Source organism: Calypte anna, chromosome 1 (genome assembly GCF_003957555.1).
Source record: "Calypte anna isolate BGI_N300 chromosome 1, bCalAnn1_v1.p, whole genome shotgun sequence".
Classification (NCBI taxonomy): Eukaryota; Metazoa; Chordata; class Aves; order Apodiformes; family Trochilidae; genus Calypte; species Calypte anna.
Genome location: NC_044244.1, coordinates 1,762,515 through 1,782,537, shown reverse-complemented (window position 1 = coordinate 1,782,537; position 20,023 = coordinate 1,762,515). Strand labels below are relative to the sequence as shown.

The 20,023-nt window shown below is 42.9% G+C and overlaps 1 protein-coding gene across 2 annotated transcripts in view; it reads left to right on the top strand.

Annotated features, from left to right (window-relative positions):
• The window catches only part of EXOC4 (exocyst complex component 4), a 445,477-nt gene that overhangs the window by 113,065 nt on the left and 312,389 nt on the right, over positions 1-20,023 (top strand). For both annotated transcript variants that reach the window (XM_030457542.1, XM_030457550.1), the window contains 2 exons: positions 13,944-14,089; positions 19,610-19,698. In XM_030457542.1, coding sequence (XP_030313402.1) covers positions 13,944-14,089; positions 19,610-19,698 — 235 coding nt within the window. The remainder of the gene's footprint in view (positions 1-13,943; positions 14,090-19,609; positions 19,699-20,023) is intronic.

Here is a 20,023-nt window from a genome sequence, read left to right as displayed (position 1 = left end):
GAGGCAGGGGAGCCTTTTTTGTTGCTAAACAGGGCTGTTTTCTCATTAAGAGAGCCTGAAAGCTGTGAGATCTACAAGTTTCCAGCTTAATTCTGACAAATGGAAGAGATGACATCTGAATTAACTGAATGAAGGCTTTTTCAAATGCAGCCTCATAGCTGTTTCTGCCAAATCTGTTTAAAAGCCTTTTATATATAATGAAGGAACAGTGCTGGAGTTTAACTATAGTAACTTCTTTTTTTATTATTATTATTTTTATACCCACTTTTCCTCCTTCACACGCCTGCCATGAGTTGGTAAATCACTTGTGTGGGTAATGCCTCCCATTACAGCAGTGGATTCCAAAGAGGTGGGTGGAAGTTTCCTTACTCACCCTCCTTTTATTTTTTTCAGCTTCCTGAGATAGTTTTAAATTGATCTGAAAGAAGATAAAGCAACTGGTGGCTATACAGTTCTGTAGCTCACTTTAATTAACTTTCATTGTTTCTTACACGTTTTCTTCCTTCCTATTTGATGTTGCTTAGAGGCAGAATCTGTCTTTGCAGCTTCCACTGCTGAATTTCTTTCATGCTCTGGGTTGTGAGTATAATAGTCACCTCCACTATACACATTTTTTTTTTTCTTGGTTGCTTTTTCTCTCCCATGCAGCACTGCTCTGGTGGGCTTGCAGTTGCTATAGCTGCTACAAAGCTTACTGGAAAAAAATATATTGTCTTAGGATCAGGTGTAGCTTGTCATTAAAAAAAAAAAAAACACTCAGAAAAAAACAGTTTTAAATATTAATTTTGTAAGAAATGGGAACAGTTGTGTAGTAGCTGTATGATTATTCAGGTAATTCCAATTTTTTAATTACCACGCATGATGGTGTTTGAAGATGTGTGCTAATTTGTTAGCTGGGTAATCAAATTTCCATGTATGTGAAATAAATAAATAACCTCTGACAGCTCATCCCAGTGTCTGTGTGACCCGAGGCAATAGGTCTGTGGCCCTGGTGTCCCTTTTTTCAGTGTCTGAGCTAATCCCTGGTGCAGTTGCTCTTCTCTTAGATTAGGATTTGAATCCTGAATTGCACAAAATCCTTTTTTTTTTGGTCATGTTTGGCATAAATCACTCAGTCATGGATCCCACTTTGGTCTCTCTGTCACTGCTGTGCATCCCCAATAACAAAACTCATACAGCCTTGCAAATGAATTGAAATCAGAGACTGGAATCCTAATTAAGTGGAATAAATCTTAGGTTTCAAATGAGGCTTAGGCTTCTGTCTGACTGATTTAACTCAGTTTTTATATGTGTTGTAAGGAATCCTTAGGTTAGGAATGTGCAGGTTGGATGGATTAGCAGCAGCAGAAGGAGGGAGGGAGCACAGGGTTTGAGCTGCTTGGTTGGTGTGAATGGCTTGGGGAGCTCAGGGTTCAAGTTCAGGAGCAGAAAGCAGCACTCCTGGATGCTCTTGGTGTAGTGTTCAGCACCAAACCACAGAGCAACAAGCTGCTCCCAGAGCAGAAATACTAAATTTACCCCTGGCAAAGGAGTTTTGATACTTTTGACTGGTGATAACTGATGGGTTGTGCCCTCAAGGGAAATAAATCTCTGCAAGTCAGATTTATGAGGACCCTTATGTTGGGTTGGCAGCATGATGCTTGTTACTGAGTGAGCAGGAGAGGAGCTGACACCTTGAAAAATGTTGTATCCTTTTTCTCAACTGGATTCTTGCAGTTCTAGAGCCATAAAACTTTCCTTCTCGTTCAGGACAAGTGGCTTGGAGAACTTGAATTTGATGGGGACTGGGAGAGGTCCAGGTGTTTCCTTCAGGAAAAAAATCCTGAACAGTTTTTGTTCTCCTGTGCTGGAGGGATATTGCATGTTTTTGCAAAGTGCCTGATTAAGTTTGACATTTGAAAATAGAACTTCCCGCAGAAATAAGTACTGTACTTGTGAGTATTTAATTAAGATGTTTAGTTCCTGTCAAGGCTGGTAGTTTCTCTTTCCTGTTAAGGGCAATACATCTTCAACTGCTGAAATTTCAGAAACCTGTACTTAACCTTTAATCGTCATTCCATTTCCATTGAAATCTGATTAACAACTTTTAAAGTTCAGGAGCTGCAACTAAATGCAATTAGAGCCCTTTTGGAGCCTGTTATTAAGAGCTGGCATTTAATGAAGACTGAGGGCACACTACTCTTACCATCTACACTCTAGCAGAATGTCTGAAGCAATTAGTTGAAGGCATGAAATACATGGAGTGTGCTGTATTACCCATCCACTAACATGGTTGGTATTTAAGCAGCATGCTGCCTTTTCCTCCCTGAGCTGCTGCTTTGCATGGGCCAGTTTGAGTAGCAGAAGCTCAGATGAGCAGGGTTCAGCAGAACAATTTATTTCTCTTCTGCTTTAGAACTTCCCATCTCTTCCTGGAGGCAGAGGATGCTCTGAGAGGTGGGTGTATTAGCAGGAATTAAGTGGAAGCAGATGTAGCCACTCTCTTGGCTATTCACAAACGTTTAGCTTCACTTCAGTTCTAAAGAGAAGTTTCTATCTGTGTCCTCCCCACCTCCAAAATGTGCAGAACCACTGAAGCTTAGCTAAAATATAATTGCAGAGCAGAAATCTGCAATTACCTGTTCAACTCTTACACTCCTTGACCTTTTTATATGCTACAGGAACAAAAGAAAGTCCAAACTGAAAGACAGCATGTTTTAATCTTGCAGGAAAACACTTTATTTTGTGCTGTCTATGAAGCAGGTGGTAATTATGTCTTTCTGGGTAGGTTTGTTGCTTTTTTGGTCCATTTTAGATTACAGTTGGCTAGTTATCCATCCTCTGGATCCTTCTGGACCATAGGAATTTTACAAGTTCTTATCAGTTGTATCAAAAGAACCATGTGCTAATGATACGTGTATGTATATAATTATATGTATAAGTACACACTATATATACTGAGGGTATAGGGTGGGTTGAGAGCAGCCCTGAAGAGGAAGACTTGGGGTGCTGATTGACAAGAAAACCTCAATATGAGCAGGCAGGGTGCTCCTGCAGCTCAGAAGCCCAACCCTGTCCTAGGATGCAGCAAGAAAAGTGTGGCCAGATCAGGAGAGGAGATTCTTTCCTCTGCTTTTGTGAGACCCCACCTCCAATCCTGCATCCAGGTCTGGTGTCCCCAGCAGAAGAAGGACATGGATCTGTTGGGATGAGTCCAGAGGAGGCCACAAAGATGATCCAGGGGCTGGAGCAGCTCTGCCATGAGGAGAGGCTGAGGAGCTGGGATTGTGCAGACTCCAGGGGGACCTTAGAGCTGCCCCCCAATCCCTGAAGGGAACCTCCAGGAAGGCTGCAGAGGGACTTTTCAGAAGAGTGTCCAGTGCTAGGAGAAGGGGAAATGGTTTGAAATTGCAGGAGAAGAGGTTTAGCCTGGATCTGAGGAAGAAGTTCTTCAGGAGGAGGGTGCTGAGACTCTGGAACAGATTGCCACAACAGAGAAGTTGTGGCTGCCCCCTCCCTGGAGGTGTTCAAGGCCAGGTTGGATGAGGCTTGGAGCAACCTGGGCTGGATGAGAGGTGTCCCTGGGCATGGCAGGGAGCTTGGGGGAGATGATCTCCAAGGTCCCTTCCAACCTCAGCCAATCCATGGTATATGCACACAGGTATTTATATACACATATATTTCTATGCAGTAATAAAAGAGTCTTAGTTATTAGAAGTTATTGCCTGGAGGCCTGTTGAGTTATTTTGTCAGAAATTGCAAATGGATTTCTTTTATTTTTCCCTGAAGCACTGTGCAATATTCAGTCAAAACTCTCCAAGCTGTGTAAATGTGGAGGGCTCACTGATTACAGTTGTCGTGCAGATGAAGGGGCTGCTTCACTCTGCAGCAGAATGTGGATTTCATTTGGAGAAAATGAATAATCCCAACAGGCTCCCTGTGCCAGCCATCTGCATTCTGTTTTCTTTTGTCTTGTGTTTTGGTGGGAAGGGCTTGAGACTAAAATCAGAAAGTGGCCTTGTTACATGGATCAGTTCTGGTAGCGTGATCTCTGTTTGCACAACAGCTGATGGGCCTGGAGAAAATTCAGTGTTGTCTGTTTTATGACCCAGTTATTCAAGTTGATTATTGGTAGCTTAAATAAATTTGTCATCTGTATTTTTTCCTCTTCTATTAAGATAAAGAAATAAACCAGGAGAAGTACTGGGAAAGCTGGGGGAGGAAAGCTTAAAAAAAAAAGACAGCCCAGCTCCTGACCTCCTTTACAAAGGCCAGAATAGTAAATTTCAGTGAAAATTTGTCACTCTGAGGACAGTGACACTGGAATGGTCTCCCAGAAGAAGTGGTGGATTCCCCCACTTTGGAAAATTTCAGGTATCAGCTCGATGGGTGCTGAGACATCTCAGATCAACAATAACATGAGAAGGGTTGGAGCAGCTGATCCTGGAGGTCCCTTCCAAGCTGATATTCCTTGAAAATATCTTCATGCTTTATGCATCACTAAGCTGGAGATGACTTTTATCATGTACCTTTGGATGAGCTGGATTGTTGATTCTATGGATATGAAAGCCACTAAAGTTGAAAAGCAATTCCAAGCCTCTCCTGAGGACTTGGTGACAAGGCAGCCCTCCTCCAGCATCCTGTGCCTGCTCACATCTTGCAGATGTCACCTGCTGGAGTCTCTTGGCAGCTTTTTCTTTTAGCTGCCTGTTTTCTGAGCCACAAATCTAGAAGTTCAGATGAAAGTTGTAATATTGATGTGACACGGGGGCTGTGGGGGGAAGTCAGTGATGCTTATCATAGGTGTTTGTCAGGGGTAAGATACAATCTCTCACTTTGTCAGCAGCTGGGAGTCAGGAAATGCAAACCTTGCCCTGCACAAGTCAGAGATGTTTGTCTTGATGCTTGTAGTGGGACCAGGGTTTCACTTGAAATCTGTTCAGTCAGATAATGATATGTCAGAGGTGTTGATATGCCAGAGGGTTAATTAGAAAATCCAGCTATTTACATCCTTATGCTGGGCAGTTTTTACTGACCCCAAGTCCCTTTCTTGATGGCTGCTTAAGCTGTTGTGGCAGCTCACGTAAAGCGTGGGAAAATGAAACAAATACTCAGTCCAGGAACCTTCAGCTTGATGGTGATGGCTGTGACAGCATGGAACAACTTCTCTTTTTTGCTGGGCTAGCAATTCTGAAACTCATTAGATCAGTATGTGTGTCCCAAGTAGCTTCAGCTCATCCCATACATCAAGCAGAGTCAGAGTCTGTGGTGCTGAGGTTATAAAATCTACACAAGTGTTATCAAAAGCCTGGGAAATGAAAAAGGTTCTGGTTTCAAACTCCCCAAAGCAATCTGAGGAGATCTGTGATTCATTGCTGCTTAAAACAGCTTTCAATGGCAGCAAACAGTTTTGATGACATCAAACTCTGTGGTGAGGTCAAGGCGGTAGAGGGGAGGGAATGGCAGCCAGGGGGACCTTGACAAGTTTGGGAAGTGGGCTGTGCAAATTGAGGGAAGATCAGAAAGTCCAAGTGCAAGGTTCTGCACCTGGGGTCAGGCAATCCCATGTACCAGTACAGGAGGAAGGGAGGAGGAAGGATTGAGGACAGCCCTGAGGAGGAGGACTTGGAGATGGTGATGGAGCAGAAGCTCAAGGTGAGCCTTCAGTGTGTACTTGCATCCCAGAAACCAAGCAGGTCCTGGGCTGCATCAAAAGCAGCAGAGACAGAAAGTCAAGGGAGGGGATTCTCCCCCTCTGCTCTGCTCTGCTGAGACCCCACCTGGAGCTCTGTGTCCAGTTGTGGAGTCCCCAACATCAGAAGGACACAGATCTCCTGGAAGGTGTCCAGAGCAGAGCCACCTCCCTGGGAAGCCAGGCTGAGGGCTTGGGGTTGTTCAGCCTGGAGAAGAGGAGGCTCCCAGGTGACCTTAGAGCAACCTTCCAATATCTGAAGGGGCTCCAAGAAAGCTGGGGGAGGGCTTTGGACACGGGGGGGTAGGGAGAGGAGAAGGGAAATGGGTTAAAACTTGGAGAGAAAGGGGAGATTGAGGTTGGAGATGGGGAGGAAATTCTTGAATTTGAGGGTGGGTAGAGCCTGGCCCAGGTTGTCCAAGGAAGTTGTGGCTGCCCCATCCCTGTCAGTGTCTCAGGTGAGGTTGGATGGGGCTTGGAGCATCCTGGGCTGGTGGGAGGTGTCCCTGCCCATGCAGGGGGTTGGAACTGGATGATTTTTCAGTCCCCTTCCAACCTAAACCATTCTGTGGTTCAGTGATTCTATTATTAACAAGTTTTGTTTCCAAAGTAGTTTGGATGTTTCTTCCCTCCCTGCCTTTCTTCCTGCAGGTAGATGCACATTCAGAGGTCTTCAGGTATAGTTGCACAAGTTGATGGCATTGGTAATGAATGTAGTAGCAGTGGCAATGATGTCATCATCTAAATAGTTCTGATTTTTTTTAATTTGTTTTTTTTTTAATGTTTTTCCAAAAACAAAAAACAAATGGAATTCTTGCTGCTTGTACAGTAATGGGATTGGGTGATGCCTTGAGAGAATTATAGTTTTTATGATGCAGTTAAATTAATTTCATGGGCAACAAGAGGATTAGATAAATCAGATTGTGCAGCATTAAACATTATTCACAGCACCTTAAAATTGGGGGTTTTTTTTGTTCTTGCAGACTTACCTTATTCCTTTGTCATGGTTGCCATATGTGTACTCAGCCCCTATTTTCTATATGGTACAACTTCCACAGAAAGCTCAGTGCTCTTAAAATTCAATTAACTCTGCCTTTTTTTTTAATTTTACAACTAGTACAGAGTTTTAATATTTAAGACTTTGGGCACAGCAAATTACTGGGTAATTAGCAATCTAGACTGTTTGTCTCAGAGTGCCTCTTCTGTTGCCTTATTATGGCACTTTGCTTGTAGGCACCACCTGTTTCCAGAACTTCAAGAGGGAAACCTCCTTTCTTTATCTTTACAAAAAAGTTGGTTCATGTTCTACTAAAACATCCTCCTTGAACTCCTCTGTGTTCAGAGAAGGGCAACAGAGCTGGGGAATTATCTGGAGTACCAGGAGGAGGTTCTGGAGAACTTCTGAGGAGCAACCAAGGGACCTGGGGGTGTTTAGCTTGGAGACCTCCTTGCTCTCCACAACTCCCTGATTGGACTGAGGGGAAGGGGTTTGGGTCTCTTCTCCTAAGGGATAAGTGATGGCACAAGAGGAAATTGCCTCCATGTGCCTCAGGGAAGTTTAGTTTGGAGATTGGGAATAATTTCTTCAAAGGATTGTCAGCCCCTGGTCCAGGCTGCCCAGGGCAGTCATAGAATCATAGAATTGGCTGGGTTGGAAGGGACCTCAGAGATCATCAAGTCCAACCCTTGATCCACTCCCACTGCAGTTCCCAGCCCATGGCACTCAGTGCCACATCCAGGCTCTTTGGAAATCTCTCCAGACACGGAGAATCCACTACTTCCCTGGGCAGCCCATTCCAATGCCTGATCACCCTCTCCAGAAAGAAATTCTTTCGAATCTCCAACCTAAACCTCCCCTGGCACAACTTGAGACCCTGCCCTCTTGTCTTGCTGAGAGTTGCCTGGGAAAAGAGCCCAACCCCCCCCTGGCTCCAACCTCCTTTCAGGGAGTTGGAGAGAGTGATGAGGTCTCCCCTGAGCCTCCTCTTCTCCAGCCTCAACACCCCCAGCTCCCTCAGCCTCTCCTCACAGGATCTGTGCTCCAGTCCCTTCACCAGCCCAGTTGCCTCCTTTGGACCTGCTCCAGCACCTCGATATCTTTCCTGAACTGAGGGGCCCAGACCTGGACACAGGACTCAAGCTGTGGCCTCCCCAGAGCTGAGCACAGGGGCAGAATCCCTTCCCTGGAGGGATTTTCCTGTGTATGTGTATGGATTGAGTCATTTTTCCCTATTTATCATTACTGTTCCATTAAAGCTGTGTAGTTTAGTTCCCAACCCATCAGTCTCTCTCCCTTATTCTCTCTCCTTTCTTTATCAGGAAGGGGAGGGGGATTAATAGAGAGCAACTGTTACTCGGTTTAATTGTCAGGCCAGTGTTAAACCCTGACAGATGCCTTTGTTAAGTTCTCCAGATCATAAAGTGCTGTTATCTTTTCTCCCAACCCCTTTGTAAACCAGGCCATGGTACTTTCTTGAATTAATTCCTGTTTGAAAGAGTGCAAATGCTTCAGAAAGGCATCCAGTCCTGCTTGGGGGAAAAAAAAGTCAGTGACAGACAATACCTTTGATGTAAATGGTTAATTATGCTCTGGGAATTTATGTCTGACCCTTCCCCAGAGCTTGTCCAGCTTCAACTTTCCAGCCTTTGGATTCTCTAAAAAAATAAAAATTAAAAATAATTCATTAATGAATATTTCCCCCTCAGTTCTGTGCCCTCTGCTGTGTGCTTGCAGACTGATCCAGTCACCTCTCAGCCTCCTCTTTGCTAAAGAACACTGAGCTTGTGGCTTCTCAGTGCTTTGCTTTAAGTTGTGCCTTCCAGCCTTCTAATAGTTTTCAGGCTTCTTTCTTACACTCTTCCACTCCCTTTTCCCTGATGTCTCCTTGTTCAGGAGTTCCAGGGTTTCATTTGATGTTCCAGATGTGAGACCAACACAGAATGGTGCTGTAAACTTCTACTTGTAACAAAGCTCTTGGCTTTATTTAATCACTTCCAGGTAGTTAATTAATCCCCATTTCCACAGTGGGTCTGTCTCTGCTGTTGATTCTCTTCAACATTCCCAAATTTGCTGGTGTTGGAGCTTTACACAATAATCCCATGTACCAGGAACTTCCATGTTATTCCTTTTTCCCCTGGATGTAGAGATTTACCTCTTGACATTCAAATTCTTCAAATGGCTTAATTATAAACAGTAATGAAAATTAAAAATAATCCACTTCATTCTTTACCATTTCCTCCAACATTCTGGAGGCATTTGAGAATTCTGAGTCATAGGAATTTATGGAAGGAAAAGTCATGGCCCATTCGAGCCAGAAGGGAATTGCTACATCCACCTGTGTGTGCATTCATTGCCTGATCAATCTTTTTCTAGTTATTTTTGTTCTAAAAATGAAGATGAACCAAATTTAGGATTAAAATTTGAAGATTTATATCCAGCAAAAGAGGAGGGTTCCAGAATAGTTAATGATTTCAGCTGGGATACAGAGGGCAGAAGGGACTGAGAAATTAAGATAATAATCCAGTATTGGTTGTTCTCTCATTTCTGGTTGGATGGTAAGGATCTTGTGATGTGCCTGCCTGGTTTTTGCTTCTTTATCCTAGATGCAACGTTGACTTTTTTAGTGTTTTGGCTTTGTCAGATCTTTGGAATAATAACTTTATCTCTCTCTGCTTATTGAAAGCTAAATTTGTCATCCTCATAAGAATACTGGTCACTCAAAATCTATATTCTGTAAATCCATGTTGCTAGACATGAATTCTATTATTCTCCCTTAATTCTTTTTTAATAGAGTCTTCTATCATCTTGTTCTATAATTTTTGTCCCTGATCAATATGAGGTGGAGAGGCCAGTAATTACCTGGTCATACCATTTATCCTTGCAATATTCATGCTCTGGTGTTGGTTTTCATCTCATTTGCCTGACCACCCCCCCTCAAATATCCAAAGGCATAATGAAAATCAGTGTTGATGGTGTAGAGTTTGAAACTGTCAGGATTTTCTGATGAAACAAACCACACTGCAGCATCCATCTCAATTCAGAGTACATGAGGATGTGAAATACCTCTCACAGCTTTTTAATTTATAGACTGGAGCTTATTGAGTGCCCTGGACCTCACAATAGGTACAAATAGTGAATGAATTCAGCTGTCACCCTGGGGCCAGGTGTGTTTTATTGCCCACACTTTGTTCATAGGTCAGTCTTGAGCATGGTAAGACATGTCCAGTTCTGGGCCCCTCAGCTTAGGAAGGAGATTGAGGTGCTGGAGCAGGTCTAAAGGAGGCAGCTGGGCTGGTGAAGGGACTGGAGCACAGATCCTGTGAGGAGAGGCTGAGGGAGCTGGGGGTGTTCAGCCTGGAGAAGAGGAGGCTCAGGGGAGACCTCATCACTCTCTCCAACTCCCTGAAAGGAGGTTGGAGCCAGGGGGGGTTGGGCTCTTTTCCCAGGCAACTCTCAGCAAGACAAGAGGGCAGGGTCTCAAGTTGTGCCAGGGGAGGTTTAGGTTGGAGATGAGAAAGAATTTCTTTCTGGAGAGGGTGATCAGGCATTGGAATGGGCTGCCCAGGGAAGTAGTGGATTCTCCGTGTCTGGAGCTATTTCCAAAGAGCCTGGATGTGGCACTGAGTGCCATGGGCTGGGAACTGCAGTGGGAGTGGATCAAGGGTTGGACTTGATGATCTCTGAGGTCCCTTCCAACCCAGCCAATTCTAGGATTCTATGAATTTTAGAGCTGTTGAGCACTGAGTTTGGAGCTATAGTGGGATCATCAGAGAGCCTCTAACACTTGCCTCAAGATTTTCAGGTCTCTTTGGAATTAGTTTTGTTGCTTTCAGAGTCTGAAGTTGCCTCCACACCCTGACTGTAAGAACACCCTAGAAATCAGTATTGACTCACTCCAGCCAATTCTATGATTCTATGACAACTTGCACAGCTTCTTCTGGGGCTCAACCACTGAATAAGAATGTGGATCTGGAGAGATGTAGGAAGAACAAGCAGAGAGAAAAGCAAATTTGTTCTTGCCCTGTTGCAGTTCAAAAAGATTGGTAGTGGATCAGCATAACAGGCTACAGGTCCTGATGTGACCTCCTGATATTTGAGAATTTCATTAAGCCTCCAAGTCTATAAATCCTGCTTTGTAAAATAAAACATTTCATGTTAATTTTCACCTGCAAAGAACAGCTGGAGAAGGAGGGCTTTGTGCTTTTATGGGTGGGTTTATTTGTTTGGTATGGATGTGAACACCCATCCCATGGGTGGCAGAATGGAACCACTGAGCAGAAAGTCAAAAATCTTTGTTAAGAGATGAATGGGATGTTGCAAACTCTCCAGTCACTCATAAATCTTTCTCTACATCCATCTGAGTAATGTCTAACAAGGTTTTGGGTGGCTTAGCATCTACTGATCAGGTGTTATGGGACCAAATCATGAAACCCCTTACTTGGTTGGTTAAGACAAGCTCCTGTTGGGTCTGATGGGTAGGAAAATGTCTGTTTTTTCATTTCTTTTAAGTGGATATCAAAGTTCTAGCTTGCTGTGGCTCTTAATAAGCTCACAGCCAGGCCACAACTTCTTACCACTGAAATATGTTGCTTATTACAATCCTCTGCTAGGACTATGAGAGCAGAACCACTGGATAACTTGGAGTGTCCAGATGTAGGGAATAAACTGAGGCCACTGGGTGAAGGCCATGAAATGCACAACACCAGGAGAAAAGAAACCTTCAGGCTGTTTTTTGGAGCTGGAAGATTTTTCAGGCTGGCTTACATGTTAATCATATTGCTTAAAAATTAGGGTTTTTTGGTTGTTTTTTTTTTTAAATCTTTGGGCTGCAGTTGTAACCCAAATGCTCTGCACATTGAGGATCTCTCCTACTTTAACTTCTCTCCTGCTTGGCTATGAGTTGTAACTGCTCAGCCATGCTTGCACTTAATTACTTCTTGGCACTTAATTGCTTCCTTCTGTAGAGTTTGTGTAACTGTTGAGTACAGGGCAGTGAAGCAGAAAGAGTTTTGATCTGTCTAGCAAAGTTTTTACCATGCTTGATTTTATAACTTAAAGATGAACTTAGAGAATAGCTATCAAAACCAGCTCTTTCTGCTGCTTTTACAGCTTCTGACTTTTTTTTCAGAAAAAAAATTCCTACTCTTTACCATCCTCCTCTGCCTATCCAGTAATACCACAAATTAACAATTTTATCTGCTTGTTTTTCCTAAGCTGGGATATTTTCAACACTTCTGAATATCAAACCACAAGCTCATCCTTTATTTCCCTTTTTAACCAAGGGGGATAATTCATTACATCCCTAGTTCAAACCTCTGTTGGATTATTGTCATCTTGGAGCCAAGCACTGTATTCCATGCTTTACATTTCCTTGTCCTGGATAAAAAGTGACAGGAGAGGGGTAGAATCCATTATAAATTTTCTTTACCCATAAAGGGAGAACAAATTGCTAAGTGGATTTTTTTTTATTATTTATTTATTTTATAAAAGAAAAACCAACTTGATGAAGTTGGAGGGTGTTTTTTGCTGGGCAGGGTGACACCTTTCAGCCATCTGAGGTGTCCCCAGCCATGAGTTCATGCATAGGATGCTTGGGATCACAGGACAGGCAGCTCCAGCTTCTGACTGTTTTTTTTTCCAGAGCCTTGCATCTCACCATCCTCCTCTGCCTATCTGGTAAAGCCACAAATCAGCAATTATATCTTCTTGTTTTTCCTAAGCTGGGGTATTTTCAAGACTATTCTGAATATCAGACCACAAGCTCATCTTCTATTTCCCTTTTTAACTAAGGGGGATAATTCATTACATCCTTAGTTCAAACCTCTGTTGGTTTATTGTCATCTTGGAGCCAAGTACTGGATTCCACGCTTTACATTTCCTTCTCCTGGATAAAAAGTGACAGGAGAGGGGTAGAACCCATTATAAATTTTCTTTACCCATAAAGGGAGAACAAATTGCTAAGTGGATTCTGTTGTTCTTTTTTTTTATTTTGTAAAAAAAAGCAACTTGATGAAGTTGGAGGGTTTAATTACATTTTTGTGGCCATTTTAGGGGTGTTAATTCAAACAGAGAAGATGAAATGCAAACACACGAATGCAAAGGGATTTGGGAAATTACTGTTAAAAATTAGCTCAGTGATTATTTTCATTCCTCACAATAAGGATGCATTTTAAAAGCTTGTGTTCAGGTAAAGTTTTAATTGAGCTGTGTGAGGAGCTGAAGTTTCTTTGTGTTTGGTTTTGTTTTTTTTTTTCTCCCAAGCTATCCTGAATTGTTTCCAATTAGGAGCACTGTACCATTTGCCTAGATATTTATTCCTGTGTAATTTGTTGAAGAATTTGACAGCACAGTGCTGATGTATTCCTTTCATTACAGACAGCTCTCTTTGATGGGCTAATTAGTGAAATGGAACACATTACTAATAGCCTCCAAGTAGTAGAACTTTCGGAAAATAAATAGTGATTTCTTGAAGGCCTTGACAAAAGTTAATTTTTAAGGGCTTTCTTTCCATCTTCAGACAAAGAAATTGGAAGGGAATGACCTGGAATCTGGTTCAGGATTGAAGAAGCTGACCAAACAACATCAAATTAGGGCACTGCTCAGGGTGCAAGGGTTTCACACTGGTCTCACCGAGGTCTCACCTTACTGAGTGTACTGGGCTAGAGGAAATTCAAGCCTAAACTCTGCTGGCAGAACTGGCAGTTATGGGAATTATTATTATATGTATATTATATATATATTTTCCATGGTAAAAGCAGCTTGTTTGGTTTGGGAGTTATTAAAAGGCACATGCTCCAGAACACCTGTGTGGAGGTTTTCTGTTTCTACAGAAAAGCATATAGAATATATATATATATTTACAAAGGGCATACATAAAACATAGGTTTGTAACTCAAGAAATACATATTGCTAACTTGAATGTTTTTAAGATGTGTGGTGTGCAATCAGGCTCTAAAGGCCAGCAAGCAACCCATCCACCATCTCCATATTGCTAATAAAATCAGTTTTGGGAGGAGTGGAGACTTCTTGCAAGTTCCCTTTGGTACCAGCAAGGTTTTGTAGCTGATTGAGTTGATCAAGTTGGAGACTGTGGCATTACTCACATTAGGATCCCATTTCTGAGAATCCAGCCGGGTTTCTCTTCATTGGAAATTATTTTATTTTTATTTATTTTCCAGCCTTTAGAGGATACCTCAAGACTCTAGGCATTCAGGTTACATCATTCTGCTGGTTTATTTCAAACTCTTGAGTTCCAATTCCTTCTCTTGGCAGATGCTGCTGACTGAGTACCTGGACATGAAGAACACCCGGGCTGCCTCGGAGCCGTCTGCCCAGCTCAGCTATGCCAGCTCTGGGAGAGAATTTGCAGCCTTCTTTGCAAAGAAGAAACCACAAAGACCTAAAAACCCTTTGTTCAAGTAAGTGCTGGGATGATTTTAAAGCTGTCTTTACCCCCTCAAGCACTGCACAACACTGGCTGCAAAATTCCTGTTTCATACTGGGAGAGAAGGGGAAGTTTTGGGATTGGAGGTTTAATCCCCAGAGCTGGAGCCTGGATGAGGTCCCTGCTATGGATTCATTGCTGGTTTTTAGAGTGTTGCTCTTTCCAGGGCTCCTGTCAGAACTAGGATCCCATTATACAAGCTGCTGGAAAGCATGCAGGGCTACATTACTCCTGTCTTTATCCACAGTGAATTTGGGACCTGCTCAAAAGAGGGATAAAGGAGACTGGACAAAGAGAATTAAGATAACTGTGTAATTACTAGATAGACTTAGCTGTTAATCCTATCAGTAACTCCTTTAATTCAGAGTTCAGAATAGAAAGCATTAAGTGGTTGGGAGGAGAGTTTGGGAGAGAGAATGAGAAGCTAGGTGGCCAAGGGAAGGATTTTGAGGGAATGAATTCAGGGATACTGAGATGAATTTTCATCTTTTCCCACAACTACATCTGCTGGTCATTCTTTTTGGCCTCTTCAGGATTTTAGGGGATACCAAAATGTGTTGTTCTGGTAGTGGATGCTCCAAGCTCAAAGACCCCAGTTTCCTGTCTGACAGCACATCTGCATGTGTGGCTGCTCCCTACCTCAGTACTGCCAAAATAATCTTTTAAATGATGTTTTCTTTTTCCACAATGAGTTTGTTCAAAACCAGTTGGTGAGGGTAGAAGCCAGTTTCCTGGGAGATTCCAGGGAAAGGCAAAGTGGAGCAGTGGTGGGGAGTACCAGCAGCTTGAGGCATTAACCTTTTAACTGTGCTCAGCTGCAGCAGGAGCTGGGTTTCTGACAGGTCCTCAGCATCCCCTTGGTCTGGGAGCTGCTGCAGGGTTTGAGCTGTGTTTCTTTAACCATCTGAGCAGTGAGAAGCTGTGTGAGGCTCTGCTCTCCCAAGCTGAGAGTTGAAGGTTAAAAAAATACAGTGAAATATTTGCTGAGGTGGGAGTGATTTGATGTATGCTGATGTTTTATAGAATCAGAGAATTCTTTTGGTTGGAAGAGACCTTTAAGATCATCAAATCCAACCATTAAAAGATCAAGGCCACCACTAAACCCTGTCCCTCAGAACCACATCTCCAGGGCTTTGAATTCCATCCAGGGATGGGGACTTCACCCCTGCCCTGGGCATCCTGGGTCTGAAAACCCTTTCCATAAAGGAATTGTTCTCAATATCCAATCTAAACCTCTCCTGGGCAACCTGAGACCATTTCTCCTCCTCTCACTTGTTTCTTGGGAGAAGAGGCCCCTGCCCCTTGCTCCAAACTTTCTCCAGGCTGATGATCATCCCAATATTCCCACAACACTCATCCTCAGACTTGTGCTCACCTCTTATTTGCTGGAAATGGGAATCCATAAAGCTGGGATGTTTTGTTTGACAAAGAAGCCCTCATTTGTGTTTGGAGCTACATCATTACATGTTAGGGAAATAATGCAGGAATTACAGTAATGAGGGACTGGGTCAGGCAAGTGGGAGGGGAGCTCTGTGTTTTGCATCCTCTTAATGGATTGTTGTTTGGGGTTGGGTTTTTTTTGGTTTTTTTTTTCAGCTAAAACTTATTTCTTGATCATCCAGAGCTCTCTGTGCTGTAGCCCATGGATATCTCTTGACTGTATTCTCCTTGTACCTAAGACCCCAGTTAGAAATCAAAATCTTCTGCACTGCCCTCTCTGCCTCTCCCAGGATGAGCTGTGTCATCTCCTGTTGTTAGAAGGGTAACTGTTGATTGGAGGATTTCAGAGCTGCCTCCTGCCCTTATCAACCCATGGGTATTCCCTCCCACCTTTGGATTATTATTATTTTTTTTACACTCTCATGGCTGTTTATTTTTAGAATTACACTCTGGATTTATTCTGACTTGCAGATACATATTGGAGCTAAATAGGGCTGCTCAGCTTTGTCTTGTGTCTTTTCTTGGGGGCTCTTGGACCTATTTAAGTTGGAGGAATAAGGATGCTCTGTTTTACCTGCAGCATTTTAAGGCTCCATCTTAGTTTGACAGCAGAGTGAAGGTGTGAGTATAATTGTTTAAAGGGAAGGTGGTGTCACCTTGTAGGAGCAGGATGTCTCTTCCCACTCGTGGTCTTGTCACAGAGCACTGCAGTGACAGCAGCAGTTATTGGGGTCTCTTATTTGGTTATCTGTCTCCTGTCAGCTGTCACTATATCTATGGAAATCTCAGCTGAAATGGAATTTCTCAGTCCAATGAGGGATGTCTGTGTTTGATGGAGTGGCATTCTTGCCTCCTCTCCCATCTTCAGAGCTTTTTGTGCCAGGCTGTGAGGCTCCTGTAGCCTTTCCATTTGCTCCATCCAAATCAGGGGAACCTTCCACTTGTCATCAGAATGTCTGCATTTAATTTCTCCCTCCCCAAGCCTCTTAGGGCAGGGCTCTACCTTGTGTTTTACTCACAGCTGGATGCAGATGTTTGTGCAGTGCCCTCTGGTAGCTCACTGGAAGCTCATTTTAACACTGACTGCTTTTTCCAGTCGTGTGTTCCAGCAAGAGAGGGAAGAATGAAAACCCCTCTATTGTGTCCCTTTGTCTGGAAATCAGGTAGCATTTGGAAGAGGCTTTTAAATCATTTCTTCCCTGTCTTTAAAATGGATGTAATTCTCTAGGGAAAAAAATGGTGATGTATTTAGTTGTTTAACGTTGTCTTTAAAAAGGAAAAATTCAGCTTATGCCATCATAAACCTTTCTTCTCTTCCACAAGGTAGCCAAGCATGTGTTCAGGTTGCCAGCTACCTACAGGTCAGATATTCAAGGTGGAAATTGGGCATGAGTGGGAAAGGAGTGGGTTGTACAAGCAGGTGTTCAACACCCAAGGCATTAGGCTCAGCCTTTGGTGTAATGATGTGTAATTCTGGGTAAAACAAATAATTTTGGAAAGCTTTGTTTTGGAAGGATCAGCATGGAGAAAGGAGTTACAAGAATTAGGGGAGCTGAGTGGGAATAGAAATGCAGGAAAGGAAATCCATGGCAGAGGGGGGAAAGAGAGGGGGGAAGAAGCTGGATGGCTGTAGGAAAGAAGTAAATGCAATGAGATCCTGCAACAAAACCCAATGCAGGGCTCTAAGGAATAATCTGAGTCAGTGTCTCAAGGAGGAGGCTGAATTTTTATTTAATATTTTTATTTTAATATTTTTTCTTTTATTATTCATTTGCCTTCACCTGAAGCTTGTGGTTTAGATGCCTGGAAGAGACCTCTGGGCCATGGCAATCATGTTGGGCTGCATAGCAGGGGCAAAAGGGAGCACATCCTAAATATGGAGCCAAGAATTTACTTTTGGTTTAATTAAAGTCTTAACTGCTTGTGTTGTGATAGAAGGTTCTTAGTTCAAATTGCAATAGTACTCACAGCCCAAATTAGGGCAGAAAAACCTCATTAATAGGAACAACCTTAACACTGTTGCACAAAAGGCTTACAAAAGCTTTTTCTCTGGTGTGACATTTGTGTTTCCAGTGTCCCTGTTGGTGGCACTGCTTCAGTCTTCCTTAGCAGAAGAGTTGAGGAGGGTGCCGGGGGTGTTCCTGCAAACCGTCAGTGTCTCCAGGTCTTCACCCTGAGGAATTTGATGTTCATAAAAGACACTTTACCTCTTAAGCCTTGTGTCCCCGTGGGCTTTTTGCAGATCTTTTGTCTCCACTCCCTGCTTCCTTCCCAGAAGCCAGGACACACAAAGGGCTGGTGATTGCTGCCCAGGGTGACAACCTTCAGCCATCTGAGGTGTCCCCAACCTTGAGTTCAGGCATGGGATGCTTGGGATCACAGGACAGGCAGCTCCAGCTTCTGACTTTTTTTTTCCAGAGCCTTGCATCTCACCATCCTCCTCTGCCTATCTGGTAAAGCCACAAATCAGCAATTTTATCTTCTTGTTTTTCCTAAGCTGGGGTATTTTCAACACTATTCTGAATATCAGAAGCTCATCTTCTATTTCTCTATTTCCCTTTTTAACTAAGGGGGATAATTCATTACATCCCTAGTTCAAACCTCTGTTGGTTTATTGTCATCTTGGAGCCAAGCACTGTATTCTATGCTTTACATTTCCTTCTCCTGGATAAAAAGTGACAGGAGAGTGGTAGAAACCATTATAAATAGGTTTCACCTATAAAGGAAGAACAAATGCTTAGTGGATTTTTTTTGCAAAAAAAAAGCAATTTTATTAAGTTGGGAGGTGTTTTTTTGCTGGGCAGTGCCTGCCCAGGGTGACAACCTTCAGCCATCTGAGGTGTCCCCAACCTTGAGTTCAGGCATGGGATGCTTGGGATCACAGGACAGGCAGCTCCAGCTTCTGACTTTTTGTTTTCCAGAGCCTTGCATCTCACCATCCTCCTCTGCCTATCCAGTAATACCACAAATCAGCAATTTTATCTTCTTGTTTTTCCTAAGCTGGGGTATTTTCAACACTGTTCTGAATATCAGAAGCTCATCTTCTATTTCTCTATTTCCATTTTTAACTAAGGGGGATAATTCATTACATCCCTAGTTCAAACCTCTGTTGGTTTATTGTCCTCTTGGAGCCAAGCACTGGATTCCATGCTTTACATTTCCTTGTCCTGGATAAAAAGTGACAGGAGAGGGGTAGAATCCATTATAAATTTTCTTTACCCATAAAGGGAGAACAAATTGCTAAGTGGATTTTTTTTTCTTTTTTCTTTTGTAAAAAAAAAAACCAACTTGATGAAGTTGGAGGGTGTTTTTTGCTGGGCAGGGTGACAGCTTTCAGCCATCTGAGGTGTCCCCAGCCATGAGTTCAAGCATGGGATGCTTGGGATCACAGGACAGGCAGCTCCAGCCTGGCAAACTCAGAGCTGGCCTGAGTCTTTGTGATTCAGGTTTGTGCCCAATCAGGGGCCTTTTTACTATCAATAGCAAAAATCATCTTTATGTGGCTCTAATAGTTGGGAGAGCTTTGTTTCCACTTCTCAAAGTGGTCACTGTGGAGTGTTGGACAATAGAAAAGGATTACTGCACAACAGAAATTTATTACTCCCTCATTTCCAGGACAATATTAACTTTTAATTTGTATGTATCTGCCACTTAGCAATAGAGATGGTTTTAGCTTATGGTTTTGATTTGGATTTTACCAGGTTTTTGACCCATTAGTGCTTTACTGCCTGGGTGATGAAGCAGAGGATCATCTCTGGGCTTTTGTGTCTGTGTCATGGGTGTTGTTGGCAGAGCTCTCTTGATCTGAGGTTGCAGAATTTGCACCTTTATAGGAAAAATGTGCCTTTGTCTGCCTTAATAATTTTGCTCCAGCATGAAAATCTTTTTTTGTTTAGAGCTGAGCAGTGCTCCCAGGAAGGATCCTGCTCTGGCAGGGGGGTTGGACTCAAGTGATCTCTCCAAGTCCCTTCCAACCCCTAACATTCTGTGATTCTGTGTGATTCTGTGATTTTCTGGATGGCTAACTGACTGGTTTATTTTTATTTAATTACAGGTTTGAGTCCTCATCCCATGCTATTAGCATGAGTGCCTACTTGAGGGAGCAGAGAAGGGAACTGTACAGCAGAAGTGGAGAACTTCAAGGTAGGAAAGTAGAAAATTTGCTACTTTTGATAATTCTTTTTCGCAGAAGTTTGAATATCCTCTCCCTGCTATGTCAGGGTGTTAATACCTCTCTACTGTGCCACACAGCCTGTGTTTTAAATACCTCCAGTTTTTAAGCTCTGTTTATTCTTACTGAATTGTGAGGCAGCAAGGTTTCTCTTTATTCCTTCTGCATCTTCAGCTAGAAGTCCAGGTCTTAAAAGATACTCATAAAACAATGGATGAAGTGCAGACAGTCTCACCAGGAGCACTGATTTTGGGTACTTGGAGCTCCTTCCTTATCTACAGTTTATTTCCTTGCATC